Raw genomic sequence first — 18,855 nt, forward strand, 5'->3', positions numbered from 1 at the left:
CTTGTCACAAATGAACTCTCGTATTGTACGTGAAGTCTAACCTTGTTTGGTTTTTCCCCTGCTAGCTTATTTTCTTCCCCTGCTAGCTTATTTTCTTCCCCTGCTAGCTTATTTTCTTCCCCTGCTAGCTTATTTTCTTCCCCTGCTAGCTTATTTTCTTCCCCTGCTAGCTTATTTTCTTCCCCTGCTAGCTTATTTTCTTCCCTTCTCGCTTATTTTCTTCCCTTCTCGCTTATTTTCTTCCCTTCTCGCTTATTTTCTTCCCTTCTCGCTTATTTTCTTCCCTTCTCGCTTATTTTCTTCCCTTCTCGCTTCTTTCTTTCTCGCTTCTTTCTTTCTCGCTTCTTTCTTTCTCGCTTCTTTCTTTCTCGCTTCTTTCTTTCTCGCTTCTTTCTTTCTCGCTTCTTTCTTTCTCGCTTCTTTCTTTCTCGCTTCTTTCTTTCTCGCTTCTTTCTTTCTCGCTTCTTTCTTTCTTTTTTTTCTCTTTCTCGCTTCTCTTTAATAATGCATGATGAACTTAAACTGTCCAAATATGATTCATGAACAGAATTTTGTGAAGAACATATTGTGATGGTGACACCAACCAGTGCCACTGCATAGATAGTTATCTTGGTGAAAATTCACCAGCAAAGATTAGGGTGGTGGTGGTGGTGGTGGTGGTGGTGGTGGTGGTGGTGGTGGTGGTGGTACTAGTTTTTTGTTGTTATAATTCTGTAACAAATCTTTCTTCATCTTGGCAATAACAAAAGACCCGTCTCCCGCCCTGTATTCCCTCTTTGAGCTCCATGCAGTTCATAGCTTCCTTCACAAGTCATCCATCTTGTAGGTGACTTCGCTCTCTTTTTCCCGTCTAGGTATATAATACCAGTTCCTCCTTTGGCACAGTTATCTATTCATTCTAATTGGTCGTAACATAGTATTCTTTTCCTTTTCAATTGCTTCCATTACGTTCCCTTCTTGGATAGCAGATGATCTTTACCCCTCTTTCTCATTTTCCGAACTTCTGGCCCATAATACAATTTTCGCTACTGTTATGTGCATAATTACAGAGACAGTATCTACATTGTTTAAAATTTGTTCTGTATTCCGTTCGAAGGACCATCTATTGTTTAGTATTACTGGTATTAACCTCGAATAGGGGTGATTTCAGACAGTAGTCAAATACTGTGTGTGTGTGTGTGTGTGTGTGTGTGTGTGTGTGTGTGTGTGTGTGTGTGTGTGTTTTACACCATTTTTAATCCGAGCAATTCGTTCTTGGTCTTTCAGGCTTATTGTTCCCTTTTGGTTCTTGTACATATCATATACTTGCGGAGAAACCCGGCGTTGCCAAGGTATTTATTTACAGTTGCTCTTCCACGCCCGAACTACACACCATCTGGCCTAGTGATTAATCTTTACGACGTCATATGTTCTGAAATATGTCATACAACGATATAGTTTTATAGGTACACTCAGCGGCATATGTGGATACCATGTGTTTTGTTTTTTCTCTGTCTCTTCTCACCATTTTGCTTCAGAACTGGCGAGATCTTCTCCTCTTTTACGTTTAGGCATTGTCTAAAACATAAATCAGATCAGCTTGTTATTACCAAATACACTAAGTACGCTTCACGCACTTTCCACACTTTATTTCCAATTTATATTCAGTCAGTGTATATCGTTCACTACACACACTTCACCGTTTGTTTTTACTCACTTACTGCACTATTTTTTCTGTTACTCCCTTCGTCACTGATAAGAAACTGACGTTAGAACCTATGACGGGTCTTATTTCATATACTGCTACCAATAGGTAGCCCCACAATGGCGATTTCCAGAACATTCCAAAAACGCTTCGAATGGTCAACGTTGTTCATGAACATTCCACAACTTTCGAGAGAGTTCTGGAATGTTCCACAATGATGTGGGATGTTCCGGAACATTCTGGAAATTTCCTGAATATTCCAGGCAATTTCCGAACATTCCCGAACACCCCGGATCATTGTCAAACATTCTCGAATGTTCTCGAATTTCTAGAGCATGAAACTCCCCAGCCCTCATATCTAGAAAAGCATGCCCTTCGCGTAAAAACGGGAACCTGCTTCATGGATGGGGGGATGGAGGGCTGCCGCACTATATAACTCCCTTGATCGTACAGGGATTCGTTTCTGAGTTTCAGCGTCAAGCACATTGTACACTTTTATAATATATATTGATTACCCATCTTTCCCTACAGGTTACTGCTGTTATTCTCAGAATTTCGAACATCTTGCACCATTTTACACTGTCGAACGCTTTTTTCAGGTCGACAAATCCTTTGAACGTGTCTTTATTTTTCTTCTGTCTTGATTCCACTATCAAACACACCGTGAGAACTACCTCTCTGGTGCCTTTACGTGTCACAAAGCCGAAATGATCGTCATCTAACAGATATTCATTTTTCTTTTCCAGTATTCTGTATATTATTCTTGTCATCTTATTTAGATGCGTGAGCTGTTAATCTGATTCTGCGATAATTCTCGCACTTGTCGTCTTTTGCTACCTTCAGAATAGTGTGTACGATATTTTCCCCAAAGTCTGATGGTATATCGCCAGTCTCATACATTCTACACGTCAACATAAATAATAGTTTTGTTGCCACATCCTCCCAAAGATTTTAGAAATTCCGATGAAATGTTATCTATCCTTCTGCCTTACTTCATCATAAATTGCCAAAGACTCTTCTAAATTCCGATTCTAATACTGGATCCCTTCTCTTCCCTATCGGCTTCCGTTTATTCTTCCATCATATCATAAACAAAGTTCTCCCGCTCATAGAGGCCTTCAGTGTACTCTTTCCACCTACACGCTCTCTCCTCCGCATTCAGCAGTGGAATTCCCGTTGCACTCTTAATGTTACCGCCATCGCTTTTAATTTCACGGTAGGTTGTTTTCACTTTCCTATATGCTGAGTCAGTCGTACCGACAGTCACGTCTCACTCGATTTCTTCACGTTTTTCACGTAGCCATTTTGTCTTAGGTTCCCTGCACTTTCTGTTTACTTCCTTCCTAAGTGACTTGTGTTTCTGTATTCCTGAATCTCCGTCTACATTTTTGTGCTTCATTCTTTCGTCGATGTCATTTAAGGGAGAGTTATCAGCGGCTGTGGTCTTATGTACGTGCAGTCCCAGTTGAGCCTACATTCCCAGGCAAGTGGCTATGCAGATGGCGTTATTGTATGCAAACGGCCAACACCGCTGTGACGCGCGAGCGGTGACCCCGTGCTGGAGTCTCGATGACTGGCGGGTGACACGTTGCCCTCTGTTGACAGGACGCGGTGCCCATACGAGTCAAGGGCTTCCACGTGGTCAACCAGCCCTACATCTTCAACATGGTCTTCGCGCTCTTCAAGCCGTTCCTCAGGGAGAAACTGCGCAATAGGGTGAGTATATTTAGCGAGTAATCCGGTTGCGTTGCAACTGTGCTTGTTAAATTTCATTATTAATTCTCCTGGTCTCGAACTCATGGAAATACGCAATTTGTTTTCTAAATAGTTGTTTCACTGATTCTTGCATTTAAGTTTAGCTCATAGGTGTTTGACGTTCTTCGATGTTTTTGTTTCTAATTATGTAAAGGTTACGTTGATAATCGTTTTCATATGTAACAGTAGATGTTTTTCAACATACTGAATGTAAGTGAGGCTTTTGGTGCCGCGAAATCTTTGCCTTTTTTAGCCTGGCTTCATGCTATTCATCACTGGGCTGAGATATTGATGGCTGACGGAAGATTTCAGGTCGACCCTGAGGGAAACAAAAGCTAGCAGGGGCCAAGCGACTGTCTTCAGACCCGGGACGTGAATAACCCGATTCTTTCTTGTCAGAAATGATAGTCGTGTAGGCTGCCGATTCCGTAGACGTAAAGTGGTGCACTCACTATTTTTCTTTCTGGGTCAGCTTCTGTAGCCTGTATGGTTGTAGCACCGGTAGTACAGGGTTTTGTTAAGTTCACAAACTTTCAGCGACACCTTCAACACCAAAGAGCGTCAGTAACATTTCAGAACGCCTTCCACCCTCTTCCCGTTACCCATTTCCCTCCTTAGAATTAAAAGTGAGATACGAATGGGGCAGTGAATTCACACACCTGGAGCATAATCCGCAATGTTCTTCATAAAACTTGCAAACGCCCAAAAAACTCCACATTGCGATTATTAGACCTAAGTATCCGAAACTGCTTCAACTGCAATGGGGCCAATCTTGAAAGAGGGTGAGAAAGTAAGCAACATTTTCATCAATCAAAATTTTACATTGCTGAAACAGACCGTGGCTCTTCTCACATGAGCTGGTTGCAGAAAGTACTTTTCTAGCGTATTACAGGAATTTGTTTCCAATCAAGCCTACTTTGATGGTCAACTTCGTCAGCTCTACCTGCAGCTGTTCAGGTGATGACTTAACGCAATTGCTTTAGTTACTGATAGATCAAAGTGTCCACCGAAACTACGGAACCATTCATAGCCGGCCGCTGTGGCCGAGCAGTTCTAGGCGCTACAGTCCGGAACCGAGCTGCTGCTACGGTCGCAGGTTCGAATCCTGCCACGGGCATGGACGTGTGTGATGTCCTTAGGTTAATTAGGTTTAAGTAGTTCTCGAAGACTGATGACCTCAGATATTAAGCCCCATAGTGCTTAGAGCCATTTGAACCATTTAAACCATTCATAGCCAATGGCTTATGCGTAGTTTATATGTACGTAGGGTTACTGGATTCAATGTAGAGATTGGTAGATCTCTGTCTTTCGCAACAGTCGAACCGTGGGGTTACCTACTGTCTCTCAGAGATATTCACTGGGAACGTTTCTCAAAGGACGACCTTGATTAGAAGCTGAGAAGAGACGTCGTTTTTCATACTCAACAGTCGCGCAGCGTAGGCAACCCACGCTAATGATGGACAGGTTCTTTAAATAGCACTGTGCAGTGCAGCTCACTAAAACTTCTGTTGCTTTAACAGGAACGCTGCCTGGTCCATTATCGGACGTTTTCTTTTAATTGGGACTGCACCTGGCCAGTGAGGCGGCTGTCCAGCTTCATTGTTCGAAAGCGATAACCGATGACACTCGCGCGATTTTCACAATAAAATGTCACGCACAGAAAGGGAAGTGATCTCATAAAATATCTCAAGGGGATTCTGACTTACTATTGTAAGGCAGTTGCCCAAAGATAACGAATAGTGTTCGGTCGACCGCCTCCGAAAAATCTGCTGAGAGCCTCTACTTTTTGAAAGAAGCACATTCAAAAGATACAGTATAAATTTAATCAAATGATAATGAGATAGGATGGTTGTCCTTTTGAAATAATAAGCCCATTTAATTATGGTGAGATAGATAATTATTAAGCCAGCAAAATCACACTTAACGTAAATCTCTTCTGTACAAGATACCATCAAGGAAAAACAAAATGAAAATGCAAAGACAATTGAAATAATCTCTGTCTTTTGCTCTCAGCGAGGTTGCTTTAACTTGGGTCACAGTTCTGGAAGATTCTCACAGTGTAAATTTTCACTGGACTTACAAAAGTGTTCACTGGTTTATAGATAATGACTTTTTCATGAGTTACATTTAGTGGTACTTTAAACGTCTATGGACATGCTTCAGAGATGATGATGATGATGATGATGATGATGATGTATTAAAGCAATCGACGCCTGAGAGGAGAGCAATGCCGTCACAAACTTGCCGACAAGTGTATGTTCAATGAACATCTCGCAGCACATTGCATCAGATTTCTTCTCATTTTTCCGTATTGCTGGTAACGGTAAAAGTAAAGAAATACAAAGAAACTGTTTCCTCCAATGCCCTAAATAAACATACTTACGAGAGGTCATGGTGTTTCTTGAGTTTCTTTATTGTAGTGTTATTTAAAGAAATTTAGGACAATAGCAGGTTCGCGAAGTCCAAGGCTGAAATACTGTACGACGACAACCGAGGCAATAACTCAGCTATCCAGTATTAACGTGAAATAAAATCAACATTATGTACCTAGTTGCCCTGTAGTGCATGTTCGATTTTGCCAGAAGCAGCATGGAGTGGACTGGGGTAAGTGTGTTATGGATGTTTGTGCTATGACAGTGCAGGTTGTTACCTCACGTCCTTTTATGTTCCCTAAATATTTATTTTTGATTCATACTCTTGTGGGATCATTCACATACAGCTGGACGTAGATAACTGCACGTTTGGCGAAAATGGCAGCAAAACTATTTGCCATCTATGTTCTCGCAGAGAACGAATGGAAAACATTAAAAATAAAACGTTTCAGGCGTATTGTACCCGAAATAACTCCAAAATGAGCCGTATTTCTTCAAGGCAGACATCTTATGGTCGGAGGATAACGTTTACAGGCACTGGAATAGGCGGGGTTACTGCCGTGTCCCTGCAGAGGTTTCCTGCATACATGGCGTTTCCTTGTTGACTTAACGCGCCGGCGCGCGCGAACCTAGTGTCAACGTAGCGGCTCTGTATTAACAACACATCGTGACTCGAACGGGGGCGGAAATGACATATAGGTTTGTTTTCACTAAGCAGTGTATGGAAGCGGCGAAGAGAAAACAACACGAGGGAAGCTTCAGCATTGAGTCCACAACAGTGGTCTGTGCTCTGGACATACCTGAAATTAATTTTAATGAAAATACGTACACTCAGTCGCAAAAGTATTCGCACAGTAAGTAGTTTCACAATGAGTACTCGAGAAACACTGACTATGAAACCCAAACATATTTATTAGCAATATATATGCGTAACAACATTAATTACAAAAGAATTATTGTATTATTTCGTTTCCAAAACATAAATAACAGAAAAATTAACAACAAAAATGGAACCTCCTGCACACCCTGCTGCTACAAAAGTATTCGGACACTGTCCAACAAATGTTCATAAGTTGCACGACGAAAATGTCAATACCTTGTGGGTCCACCTTTCATTTTCAATACCTCCTCCAATCTACTAGGCATACTTTCCACGAATTTTCTCGTGAAATCTGGGCCTATATTTGCCCATTCTTGGCGCAGTTTCTCTTTCAAGGTCTCCTTCGTATAGATGGTGTCCGCGCGGAGGGTCCGTTTCAATTTATCCCCCAAATGTTCGATCGGGTTAAGGTCTGGTGATTGGGGAGGGGGGTGCAATGCTTTCGGGCAATTGAAGATCAACCACATTTGCAAAATATGCGCGGTATGCTTGGGATCATTATCCTGATAAAAATGAAAGTTGTTCGCAATATCTAGATGTCGTGCAGTCTGCTTCAAATGTCCTCGCAGTATATTCAAATACTCTTCCTTGTTCATAGTATCATCAATGAACAATAAATCACCCACACCATTGCCGGACATGCATCCCCACACCATGATGCTCCCACCTCCAAACTCTACTGTTGGTTTGAGGTTCCTAGGATTCAGCTCTTCATTGGTCTTTCGCCACACGTTTGCCTTTCCGTCGCTTTGCCATAATGTAAATTTACATTCGTCGCAAAATATCACCCGATTCCACCAAGCCTGATCGTATTCGGCGTATTCCCTCGCAAACTGCATACGTTTCTTCTGGTTCACTGCTTTTATGAATGGCTTTCGCCGTGCCACTCGACCATGGTACTGCGATCGTCGTAGCACTCTCTGCACGGTTTCGGGATGAACTTTTATACCAAGGTCTCCCTCCACCTCACTTGCAGTTCGTGTGGCAGATATTTTCGGATTCTGTTGTACCTTTCATCCCAGATCACATAAGAAACATGATCTGGGCTTTCGCACAATCACACGTTCATCTCTCTGTGAAAATGTCCGTGGCCGTCCTGTACTGCCACGTAATTCCAATCGGTCTTCTTTCTCGAACCGTTTAATAATGTCGTGAACAGTACTTTTCTTCATGTTCACTATTGCGGCAATTTCCCTGCCGGTTTTCCTCTTCGCGTGGTGATAAACGACAAGTTGCCTTTGCTCGAACGTAGAACACTTCCCTCTGCGTCCCATCGTCGACCTGCACAGGCTCGCGATACGTGTTTACTAATCATCGCTATCGTCTCGCGGAAATGTCGGACACACTGCAGTCGCTTCACCCTCTGTGCGTCTCGGAATGAACTATTCTCTCACGGTGTGCGCCTTTGTCCGAATACTTTTGTTGCACCTTCCCATGCCGTTTTCAGGAAATACTACGCAACAGACACAATTCTTCGTATTTGACGCGTGTTTCAAGTTGCGACATCGTACCCAGAGTCCCAAATACATCACAAAGTGCTATTTCTGTATTTGTTCATGCGGCAAACTGCAAAATTATGCGCCGTTATGTGCTGTCCGAATACTTTTGCGACTGAGTGTATCTCTGTATAACCACATAATGCAACATCAGTATCCACAAACGCGATCATTGATTTGACGTCGGAACATATGACAAGGTATAAGAAGATACCGCTAAGGGGAAATAAGATTGAAGAACATGTAGCTACCTTCAGAAAAAAATGCGGTACTATCTAACGGAGTATGAGGGTAATAATACGTAATAAGAACACTGCGCTGCGCGGGAACAGCCGAGCTGTCTCAGGCGGTGCAGTCATGCATTGTGCGGCTGGTCCCGGCGGAGGTTCGAGTCCTCCCTCGGGCATCGGTGTGTGTGTTTGTCCTTAGGGTAATTTAGGTTAAGTAGTGAGTAAGCTTAGGGACTCATGACCTTAGCAGTTAAGTCCCATAAGATTTCACACACATTTGAACATTTTTTTTAAGAACACTGCTTACATCATCTTCCTACGCCGTGAAGTTGCGCTCACTGGGGTCTTTACGTCTGGAAAGTCCGAACAGTAACAGTTAGGTAACGCGGCGAACCCTTAACGGTGTATGAATCATCGGAGTCTCCTATAATGCCGGATAAGCACTGAGTCTGCGAGTGTGCAGTGCCAGAAAGAGCACTGCACCCGGCTGCTTGGTAGAAATGTCATTGCAAGGGATAATGGGGAGCCTTTACAGATACACTACACTGTAGACACGCTACAAGAGGTTGTAAAAGACCCTAACGTCACAACTTTTCTTGGCGCGTATCCTTCGTTTAACTTGTTAGTGTTAGATTCGCCTCTCATTATTACTTCGTCTGAACAATTTCTTCCTTTCTCTAGTTTCAAGAAGCAAGACAACCACTTCTCTTCTTAAAATGTACTTTTCTTTGAAATAACATTGCCATTAAAATGCTCATATTACTTAAACGAAGTGCCTCGTAGCTAATATTCATTACAGTTTTCGTAAGTACAAAGCTAATGGAAATTTCGTGGCCCTACACCTCTAAGAAGATTATAAACAAGCAGTTACGTTTGGATATAGTAAGTTACTAGAGTATTCTGTCGCAGCAGATACACATCTCGGAGTTTTATATGCAGTTCAGACTTCCCAAAAGATAGCCTGGTGATAAGACAGTGACGAAAATTATATCTTCGGGACGTATTTTTCATCAGTTCACTTAAACAGGACACTTTACACTTAACCATTTGAGTTCCACTAACATAACATAAAATAAAATAAATTTTTCCACAAAATTGGCCTTCATCATCATACTAAGCAACGCATACAAGAAGAAATTGATAAAAAAATAATAAATTGTTTTCAAAGTGGTTTCACTTTGAATCTCTGGGACATGGTTTTCAACCACCCATCATTTCACGCTATACATTTAAAAGCAATTTCACATTTTTCCAAGACGCAATCCCACCTCTAAAGACTACCTTGAACTCATAATGTCTAAAATAAGTTATAGTAATAAATCAAAAGCAAAAGCAGGCCTACAGTTTAATAAATTTATATCAACAGTACATACTGCTCCATTGATTTCATTTCAAAACCACTCAGAAAAGCAGTACTACAAAGTAAAATTTACGTTAAAACTAACTTGAGATGCATTTACTTGGGCTGTCAATGCTCTCCTCAATGTGATCACTACAAAAAGAAGTCAGCCTTCTTTAGTCACGTAGCGTGCTCTCTACATGCCGACTGTTGTTCGAACGCTGTGACTGCTGCAGTACACCACATTCGTAGAAGTACGTTAATGTATCAGTAGATGTGTCTGTCTTGAGCCGGCCGGAGTGGCCGAGCGGTTAAAGGCGCTACAGTCTGGAACCGCACGACCGCTACGGTCGCAGGTTCGAATCCTGCCTCGGGCATGGATGTGTGTGATGTCCTTAGGTTAGTTAGGTTTAAGTAGTTCTAAGTTCTAGGGGACTTATGACCACAGCAGTTGAGTCCCATAGTGCTCAGAGCCATTTGTCTGTCTTGCAGTGGCGTTGGTGGTTTCACGTGAAAGGTACCGGTAAAAGAAATAGAAGGAACGGTAGTTTCAGGCACAAACCACTGGTATTCAAAGGGTTAAGTTTCTTGTCACACATGCAATTCGACGTCCCGATTACGTTTCCTCGCTAGAATAGCAGTCACTCACAAACCTGGCCGATTTTGAATACTGACTCATTCTGAAAAATATTGTAGATTGGGGATGAGGCAATTTTTACGACATTCTTTCTACAGGAAGTTCTAGGCCAGCCGGTTATGTACGAGGGCCTCTCTGGAGCATGTAAGTGAGGTAGAGGTACTAGCAGAGAGATAGGTTATAGTTCGTCAGACTCAACACATTACATTCAGCCAGTAGCGATCAAATTAATTGGAGCTTAAAGTAGTCAAGCACAACGAGTTCTTTTATATTTGGAATCATTGATGCAGTTCTCCATGCTAGTCTATCCTGTGCACGTCTCACATCTCCTCAAAGCTGCTGTAAACCATGCTGTATATCTGCCAGTTCTACTTAGTGTTGTGTAGCCCTGCTCTCTTTCTACAGTTCTCGAGCCCCGTTACTCCACCCGTAACAAAAATAACTATTCGTTCGTGTCTCGGAAGGTTTCCTATCAACCTAGACCTTTATTAAAGTTCTTCCATAATCATACAGCTTTTTTTGTCTCCAAATTGGCGCAGTATCTTTGGTTTAGTTTTTCGTTTTACCCATCTAATCTTCGGCATTCTGCTGTAAGAGTACATTCCGAAACTTTCCATTCTAGATTTGTTTGAATTTTTAATCGTCCCCTTTACACTTCCGTTCAAGGCTACACTCAAAAGAAATACCTGGAGATAAAACTCCCTAACCTGCAAATCTGTACAGGGTGTCCCAAGAGCAGTGGTCAACATTCAGGGATAAGATAGGCATGATCATTCGAAGCAAAAACACTCTTGTAAACTTGGGCTCTAAAATGCATGCCTTACGAGCTATTAGCACTTCATCTTCGATACTATGAAACACATGTCTTGTACTGAACAAGACCTCGTAGCTCGTAAGGTATGCACCTTAAAGCCCGTGTTTACTGGACTTTCTTGCTTCTAATCACATCCCTGAATATTGAACATTCCTCCCGGGATACCCTGTATTAGATGTTAAGAAACTTCTCTTTTTCTGAAACGCTTTTCCATTTATTGTCAGCCTGAGATTTACATCTTCTCCACTTTTTCCATCGTTACTTACTTCGCTCCCCAAGCAGGAAAACTCGTCTACTACTTCTAGTGCCTCAGTTTCTAATCTAATACAATCAGCATAGTCTGATTTTAACTCGACTAAGTTCAGTTACCCTTGTTCCACTTGATGTTGATTTACTATCTCTATTCGCTCTTCAAAGTCCTTTTCTGTCTATGCCTGAGTTACAATGTCATAGCAAATATCAAGACTTTTATTTCCTTCCTGAATTACATTTCATTTTGCTTCCCATTATATCTCATTTTGCTTTCCTTTATTACTGCCTCTGTGTTTCGACTGTATAACGTGGGAAACACTCACTTTCATTTGTTCCGAGCAGTTTCTCTTCCGTGAAAATTGCAGATAATCTTTCGCTTCCTATACTTTTACCGCTGATAACTTCACAGTTTGAAAGAGAGTGTTCCAGTGTACATGGAAGAAAGTTTTAACAAACTCTACAAATACTGTAAATCTACGTTTGCTTTTCTTCAGTATGTCTTCTGAGGTACAGGGAAGGATCAGTATTGGTTAGTGTTTTCCTAGATTTCACCAGATCCAAAGCAATCTTCCCTTAGGAACGCTTTGCTTGTACAGTACTGGCCATTAAAATTGCTACACCAAGGAGAAATGCAGATGATAAACGGGTATTCATTGGACAAATATAATGTACTAGAACTGACATGTGATTACATTTTCACGCAGTTTGGGTGCATAGATCTAGAGAAATCAGTACCCAGAACAACCACTTCTGGCCGTAATAACGGCCTTGATACGGCTGCGCGTTGAGTCAAACAGAGCTTCGATGGCGTGTACAGGTACAGCTGCCCATGCAGCTTCCACACGATACCACAGTTCATCAAGAGTAGGGACGCGTATTGTGACGAGCCAGTTTCTCGGCCACCATTGACCAGACGTTTTCAGTTGGTGAGAGATCTGGACAATGTGCTGGCCAGGGCAGCAGTCGAACATTTCCTGTACCCAGAAAGGACCGTACAGGACCTGCAACATGCGGTCGGGCATTATCCTGCTGAAATGTAGGGTTTCGCAGGGATCGAATGAAGGGCAGAGCCACGGGTCGTAACACATCTGAAATTTAACGTCCACTGTTCAAAGTACCGTCTATGCGAACAAGAGGCGACCGAGACGTGTAACCAATGGCACCCCATACCATCACGCTGGTGATACGCCAGTATGGCGATGACGAATTCACGCTTCCAATGTGCATTCACCGCGATGTTGCCAAACACGCATGCGACCATCATGATGCTGTAAACAGAACCTGGATTCATCCGAAAAAATGACGTTTTGCCATTCGTGCTCCCAGGTTCGTCGTTGAGTACACGAACGCAGGCGCTCCTGTCTGTGATGGAGCGTCAAGGGTAACCGCAGCCACGGTCTCCGAGCTGATAGTCCATGCCGCTGCAAACGTCGTCAAAATGTTCGTGCAGATGGTTGTTGTCTTGCAAACGTCCCCATCTGTTGACCCAGAGATCGAGACAGCTATGCGGATAAGATGGCTGTCATCTCGACTGCTAGTGATACGAGGCCATTGGGATCCAGCACGGCGTTCCGTATTGCCCTCCTGAACCTACCGATTCCATATTCTACTAACAGTCATTCGATCTCGACCAACGCGAGCAGCAATGTCGCGATACGATAAACCGCAATCGCGATAGGCTACAATCCGACCTTTATCAAAGTTCGAAACGTGATGGTACGCATTCCTCCTACTTACACGAGGCATCACAACAACGTGTCACCAGGCAGCGCCGGTCAGCTGTTGTTTGTGTATGAGAAATCGGTTGGAAACTTTCATATTAGCACGTTGTAGGTGTCGCCACCGGCGCCAACTTTGTGTGAATGCTCTGAAAAGCTAATCATTTGCATATCACAGCATCTTCTTCCTGTCGGTTAAATTTCACGTCTGTAGCACGTCATCTTCGTGGTGTAGCAATTTTAATGGCCAGTAGTGTAATTAGATTCTTCCGTAAGTAATTCAGTGTGTAGAAACCATGACTTCCTAAACCACGGTTCGGTAATGTTCACACCCGTCAGTAACTGTCTACTTGGGAATAGGATTTATTACATTCTTCTTGTAGCCTGACGGTATTTCACCTGTCTCATGCTCCCTACATGGCAGGTGGAACAGTTGGTAATTTTTATTTCCTTCTTCATTTTGGGGAACTAGAGACCACGTCAATTCAAGTCTTTACGAGATTTAGCTGCCTCTCAGCTCTCCTGACTTCGTTTCCGACGTTGTTCTGCTCTCTCTTTGTTCCTCGTCTTCCCTGTCTTCAGCTTCAGCTTTTCCAGGAAACCTTTGCGTGTTCGTAGTATTTTCTTAAGCGGATCACGCTCCTGGATATCTCCAGGAAAATTTCCATTTCTCATAGATGTTTTACAGTTTCTGTGAACCATACGCCTTTGGTTTTCTTACCATGAAAGTAGCTTAATATCCTTTTATATATCCTTCCTGGGCTAATTCTTATCACGTGGCCATAAAAGGCAATCCTTTTTCGAATCGGGTGCCTCTTCATGTGCTCGGAAATGGCAAACCACCTCCACAAGGACCTTGCCTAGCCAGCCGTGGGCGTCTGTCGCATCGTCCTCTAGGATGATGGGACATCATCATGATGATGATGATGATGATGATGATGATGATGATGATGATGATGATGATGATGATCATCATCATCATCGTGGTCATATGACGCCTTCTGTACTTGCTGTTTTCTTTGACGAGGCCCAGGAGTTTTCATGGAATCTTTCTTTCTTTCTTTCTTTCTTTCTTTCATTCTTTCTTTCATTCTTTCTTTCTTTGCAGTCAAGTTTCTCCGTTAGGCTTTTCCTTTTAATCGTAAGAGTCTCTGCCGTCAGCAGTTTCTCCTGCCGAATGAGAGCGCAGTAGTATCTAATTTTGGCGTTTGAGGGTATCGATCTTACGGTAGATGCCTTCAGTTAGCTTATAGGCCATTTCCATTTTGTTACTGCAAAACACGAAGACTTCTTTCTCTGACACATTAGGCACACTCTTCTCACACACATAAATATTTCTCTCTGCTAAATTTTTCCCAGTCAGACGCCCAGCTCTGTGGGCATAACTTTCATGTCTGTCATAAAGCGCGTCTTCCTAACGGCGATTTGAATCCCAGTCTACGACGCCTGTCTCTTTAGTTGGTTATTTTGCTGCCGTATCTAAGGCATCTGAAAAGATCGCTAGATTTGCCGAGGCCATACAGTCGATTGTAAGATCAACGCGCCTGAATCCTAGCCTTAACCCATTTTCTGCCCCTGAATTGTTCTTTTCTTTCCGCCACCCTCGGATGATTTTTTCTGAAACAAAATTGAAGAACAGAGGCGATAGTCCATCTCCTTAGCCTCAGAAATCTCTCCTCTGAAGTTCACTTTGGAGGTGGTGGTGGTGGTGGTGGTGGTGGAGGTTGGCAGAAATACCACTTTTGTCTTGGTATCCAAGCCAAACTTTTCAAGGATTTGCAGTAGGGTGGTTCGGTCGATTCAGTTGTGCACTTTCCTGAAATGGTCGGATGTCACCACGAATCCCCTGTCGTTGAGCTACAGAAACGAAAAGATGGACGTGAGATTCATAATCTGCTCAGCATTGATAGTCTCCCAATTGTGGATCAACTTGTTGATCCCTCCACTCTCTAGAGCTTTAGAGAGGATCTCATAAGTTGCTAGCAGGAGACAGATGCCACGGTAGTAGTTCACAATTTTTCTCCCCAGTTTCTTGTGTAGTAGACGAATTACAATAGAAATCTATCCACTTCGAATTTTTTCGCTTTTCCAAATGTCTTGAATTATTAAACCAGATTTATCGATTGCCTCATACCTGAGTGCTTCCACAGCAGTTGTCAGTAATTCCTAATGTTAATATTTTGGCGGCGACCAGTAATACTCGACTGTGCCGAGGCTGTGTGACGCTCGGGGCTGACGTGTGGTGGCGCCTGTGTTGCAGATCGTGTTCCACGGCACGGACCGCGACTCCCTGCACAACTACATCAGCCCCAAGGTGCTGCCGGAGTGCTACGGCGGCACCCTAGACATCGACAGGGTGACCGGAGCCGAGTGGTTCAAGCTGCTCGTCCACTACGACCCCGTCTACGAGGGTAAGGCTGCTGGCCACCAAGCTACTAAAGTCGCCTGCGACTCCTTTTACTTTAATGCAGTTCGGACATTCTCTAGAGATACTTTGCGGTAGTTTTCATCTGGGAGAATCGCAAATCAGTGTTAAGTGGTAGGTTTGCAGCAATTACCAAACGGTCGAATAAACACATACTTATCTCCGGTAATCCACAGATTTTGTAAGGAAGTCGCTGTCAGACGTCTGCAAATAGATCATTAGATATTTGTTAAGTTTGGATTCCGTAGAAATGTTGGAACACGTGAGGCAATACTGACTCTAGGAGTTATATTACAAAAAAGATTAAGGAGAGGCAAACCTACGTTTCTAACATTTGTAGACGTAGAGAAAGCTTTTGATAATGTTGACTGGAATACTCTTTTCAAATTCTGAAGGTGGCAGGGGTCAAATACAGGGAGCGAAATGCTATTTACAATTTGTACAGAAACCAGATGGCAGTTATAAGAGTCGAGGGACATGAAAGGGAAGCAGTGGTTGGGAAGGGAGTGAGACAGGGTTGTACCCTCTCCCCGATGTTATTCAATCTGTATATTGAGCAAGCAGTAAAGGAAACAAAAGAAAAATTTGGAGTAGGTATTAAAATCCATGGAGAAGAAATAAAAACTTTGAGGTTCGCCGATGACATTGTAATTCTGTCAGAGACAGCAAAGGACCTGGACGAGCAGTTGAACGGAATGGGCAGTGTCTTGAAAGGAGGGTATAAGATGAACATCAACAAAAGCAAAACGACGATAATGGAATGTAGTTGGATAAAGTCGGCTGATGCTGCGAGAATTAGATTAGGAAATGACACTTAAAGTAGTAAAGGAGTTTTGCTATTTGGGGAGCAAAATAACTGATGAGGGTTGAAGTAGAGAGGATATAAAATGTAGACTGGCAATGGCAAGGAAAGCGTTTTTGAAGAAGAGAAATTTGTTAACATCGAGTATAGATTTAAGTGTCAGGAAGTCGTTTCTGAAAGTATTTGTATGGAGCGTAGCCATGTATGGAAGTGAAACATGGACGATAAATAGTTTGGACAAGAATAGAAGCCTTAGAAATGTGGTGCTACAGAAGAATGCTGAAGATTAGATGGGTAGATCACGTAACTAATGAGGAGATATTGAATAGAATTGGGGAGAAGAGGAGTTTGTGGCACAACTTGACTAGAAGAAGGGATCGGTTGGTAGGACATGTTCTGAGGCATCAAGGGATCACCAATTTAGTATTGGAGGGCAGCGTGGAGGGTAAAAATCGTAGAGGGAGACCAAGAGATCAATACACTAAGCAGATTCAGAAGGATGTAGGCTGCAGCGGGTACTGGGAGATAAAGAAGTTTGCACAGGCTAGAGTAGCATGGAGAGCTGCATCAAACCAGTCTCAGGACTGAAGACGACAACAACAACAATTTTTTTACTACTGGATCATCAGCAACAATAAATTTTTCCACATTTGACACCATTAAAATTTACTGTGGTGCATTCCACATTTGATGTTTGACACCTGATATAACGCCTTTGTGTATGATATCTAATAACGTGGTAGACTTCTTAGGATTAGGAGGTGTGTGGGAAAAGTAATGAAACTGATAACACTGTGATCTATCTGCAACATTGTGTTGTTTTACTTGTGTTCGTCCCTTCCAGATGCTCAGAGTTTTAGCTCCTACTGCTGTCAGGTGATTTTTGAGAGCGTCTTCGGTAGAGTTGTTTTTGTTGTGCGTTATGAAAATATAAGAGGGGAATTTACAGCAAATTTATACCTTCAAATTCTGTGTAAAACTTGGGTAATCTTAGAGTGTGAGCTTTGAAAAGCTGAAACAAGTCTATTGGGAACATTCCTTATCTAGAGCACAAGTTTGTTGCGGGCACAAATAATTTTTGGAAGGCCAAGGTCACGTTGAAGATGAACCTCACGCATGGAGACCTTCACGTTCAAAAACTGACGAAAACGCTGTGTGCCCGTCAGAGATCAGATCTACGTTTAACAATAAGGATGATGGGTGACCTGTTGAAAACTTTAACCATGTATCACAATTTGAGCGAAGGTTTTCATATACGAAAGGTTTGTACCAAAATAATGCCGAAAAACCTTACAACTGAGTAGGACAACAATGTGCGTTGATCTTCCTGAGAGGATTGTCAGTGACCATGAATGGTTCAGTGGTGTGATCACAGGTGATGAATCCTAGATTTTTGAGTACGATGCTGAGACAAAGCGGCAAAGTGAGGAGTGGCACCCTGAGACATCTTCTAGACTGAAAAATTGGCGAATGAGCAAATTAAAATAATGATGATTTGCTTTTTTGACTGTAGGGTCAACGTGCATAAAGCATTTGTTTGTGCATGGCAAACTGTCAGCCGATTGTTTACAAAGATGTCTTCTTGAAAGGCTCATGAATAGGGTGAATCGAGACACTGGACACTGAGAAGAGGAGGATGTTGCGTCATGATAATGCCCTATGTCACGCTGCCACTTCCATCTCAGAATTTTTACCTCAAAAGGCGTTCCTGTTCCACGGTCCATCTGTTCACCTGATCTGATCCCATCCCTTGTGATTTTTTTGCCAAAATTGAAAAATGTAGTAAAAAGTCGTCGTCCTGAGACCCTGGAGAACGTTCAAAAGAATGTGACATACATTAAAGGCCCTACCACCTGAAGACTTTCAGCACTGCTAACAAGACTAGCACCAACGACTCCTCCTTCGTATACCTGCTGAAGGAAACGATTTTGAAATAGACAATATTGTGGTTTGAAAAAAAAAAGAAAACTTTTGTCGATAAAAGTCCGTCTTATTATTCTTCCTCACACACCTCATACACCACTGTAATTATACACTATATTCTCGAACGTTAAAGGAAGCGTGAGCAGAATAACAGTTTGTATCATAGCTCATGTCTAAAAATATTCCCACTGTCTAAACTGGTTAGTAATTTAATGGTAAAAGACGTATACTTGTGTGTACTTAATAAATGTCACGTTTGGATTCATAGCTGTATCAAGTGCTAAAAACAAGGGTTTATACAAAATTAACATCTCAATAATAACTCCAATAGCTTCAACAGTGACTTGCTTTCTGTGACGCACAATATTATTGTAATTATAGAAATATTCCATACACAACTGCGCTACACTTAATAACAAAGCATTATCTTGCTTTGATACCTGTAACTGTCTACTTTGTAAACGTCGTGTGAATATCGCTGCTATATGTTCATTGTGCAAATGATCCTGAGTATCAAATTTGTCACAT

General features: G+C 42.4%; 1 protein-coding gene across 1 annotated transcript in view; it reads left to right on the forward strand.

The window, feature by feature from the left end:
• LOC126235781 (clavesin-1) overlaps nt 1-18,855 on the forward strand; it is a 101,359-nt gene that overhangs the window by 80,348 nt on the left and 2,156 nt on the right. The window contains exons 6-7 of the mRNA XM_049944588.1: nt 3,290-3,400; nt 15,438-15,588. Of these exons, the coding sequence (XP_049800545.1) occupies nt 3,290-3,400; nt 15,438-15,588 (262 nt within the window). The remainder of the gene's footprint in view (nt 1-3,289; nt 3,401-15,437; nt 15,589-18,855) is intronic.

This window comes from Schistocerca nitens, chromosome 2 (assembly GCF_023898315.1).
Source record: "Schistocerca nitens isolate TAMUIC-IGC-003100 chromosome 2, iqSchNite1.1, whole genome shotgun sequence".
Lineage (NCBI taxonomy): Eukaryota > Metazoa > Arthropoda > Insecta > Orthoptera > Acrididae > Schistocerca > Schistocerca nitens.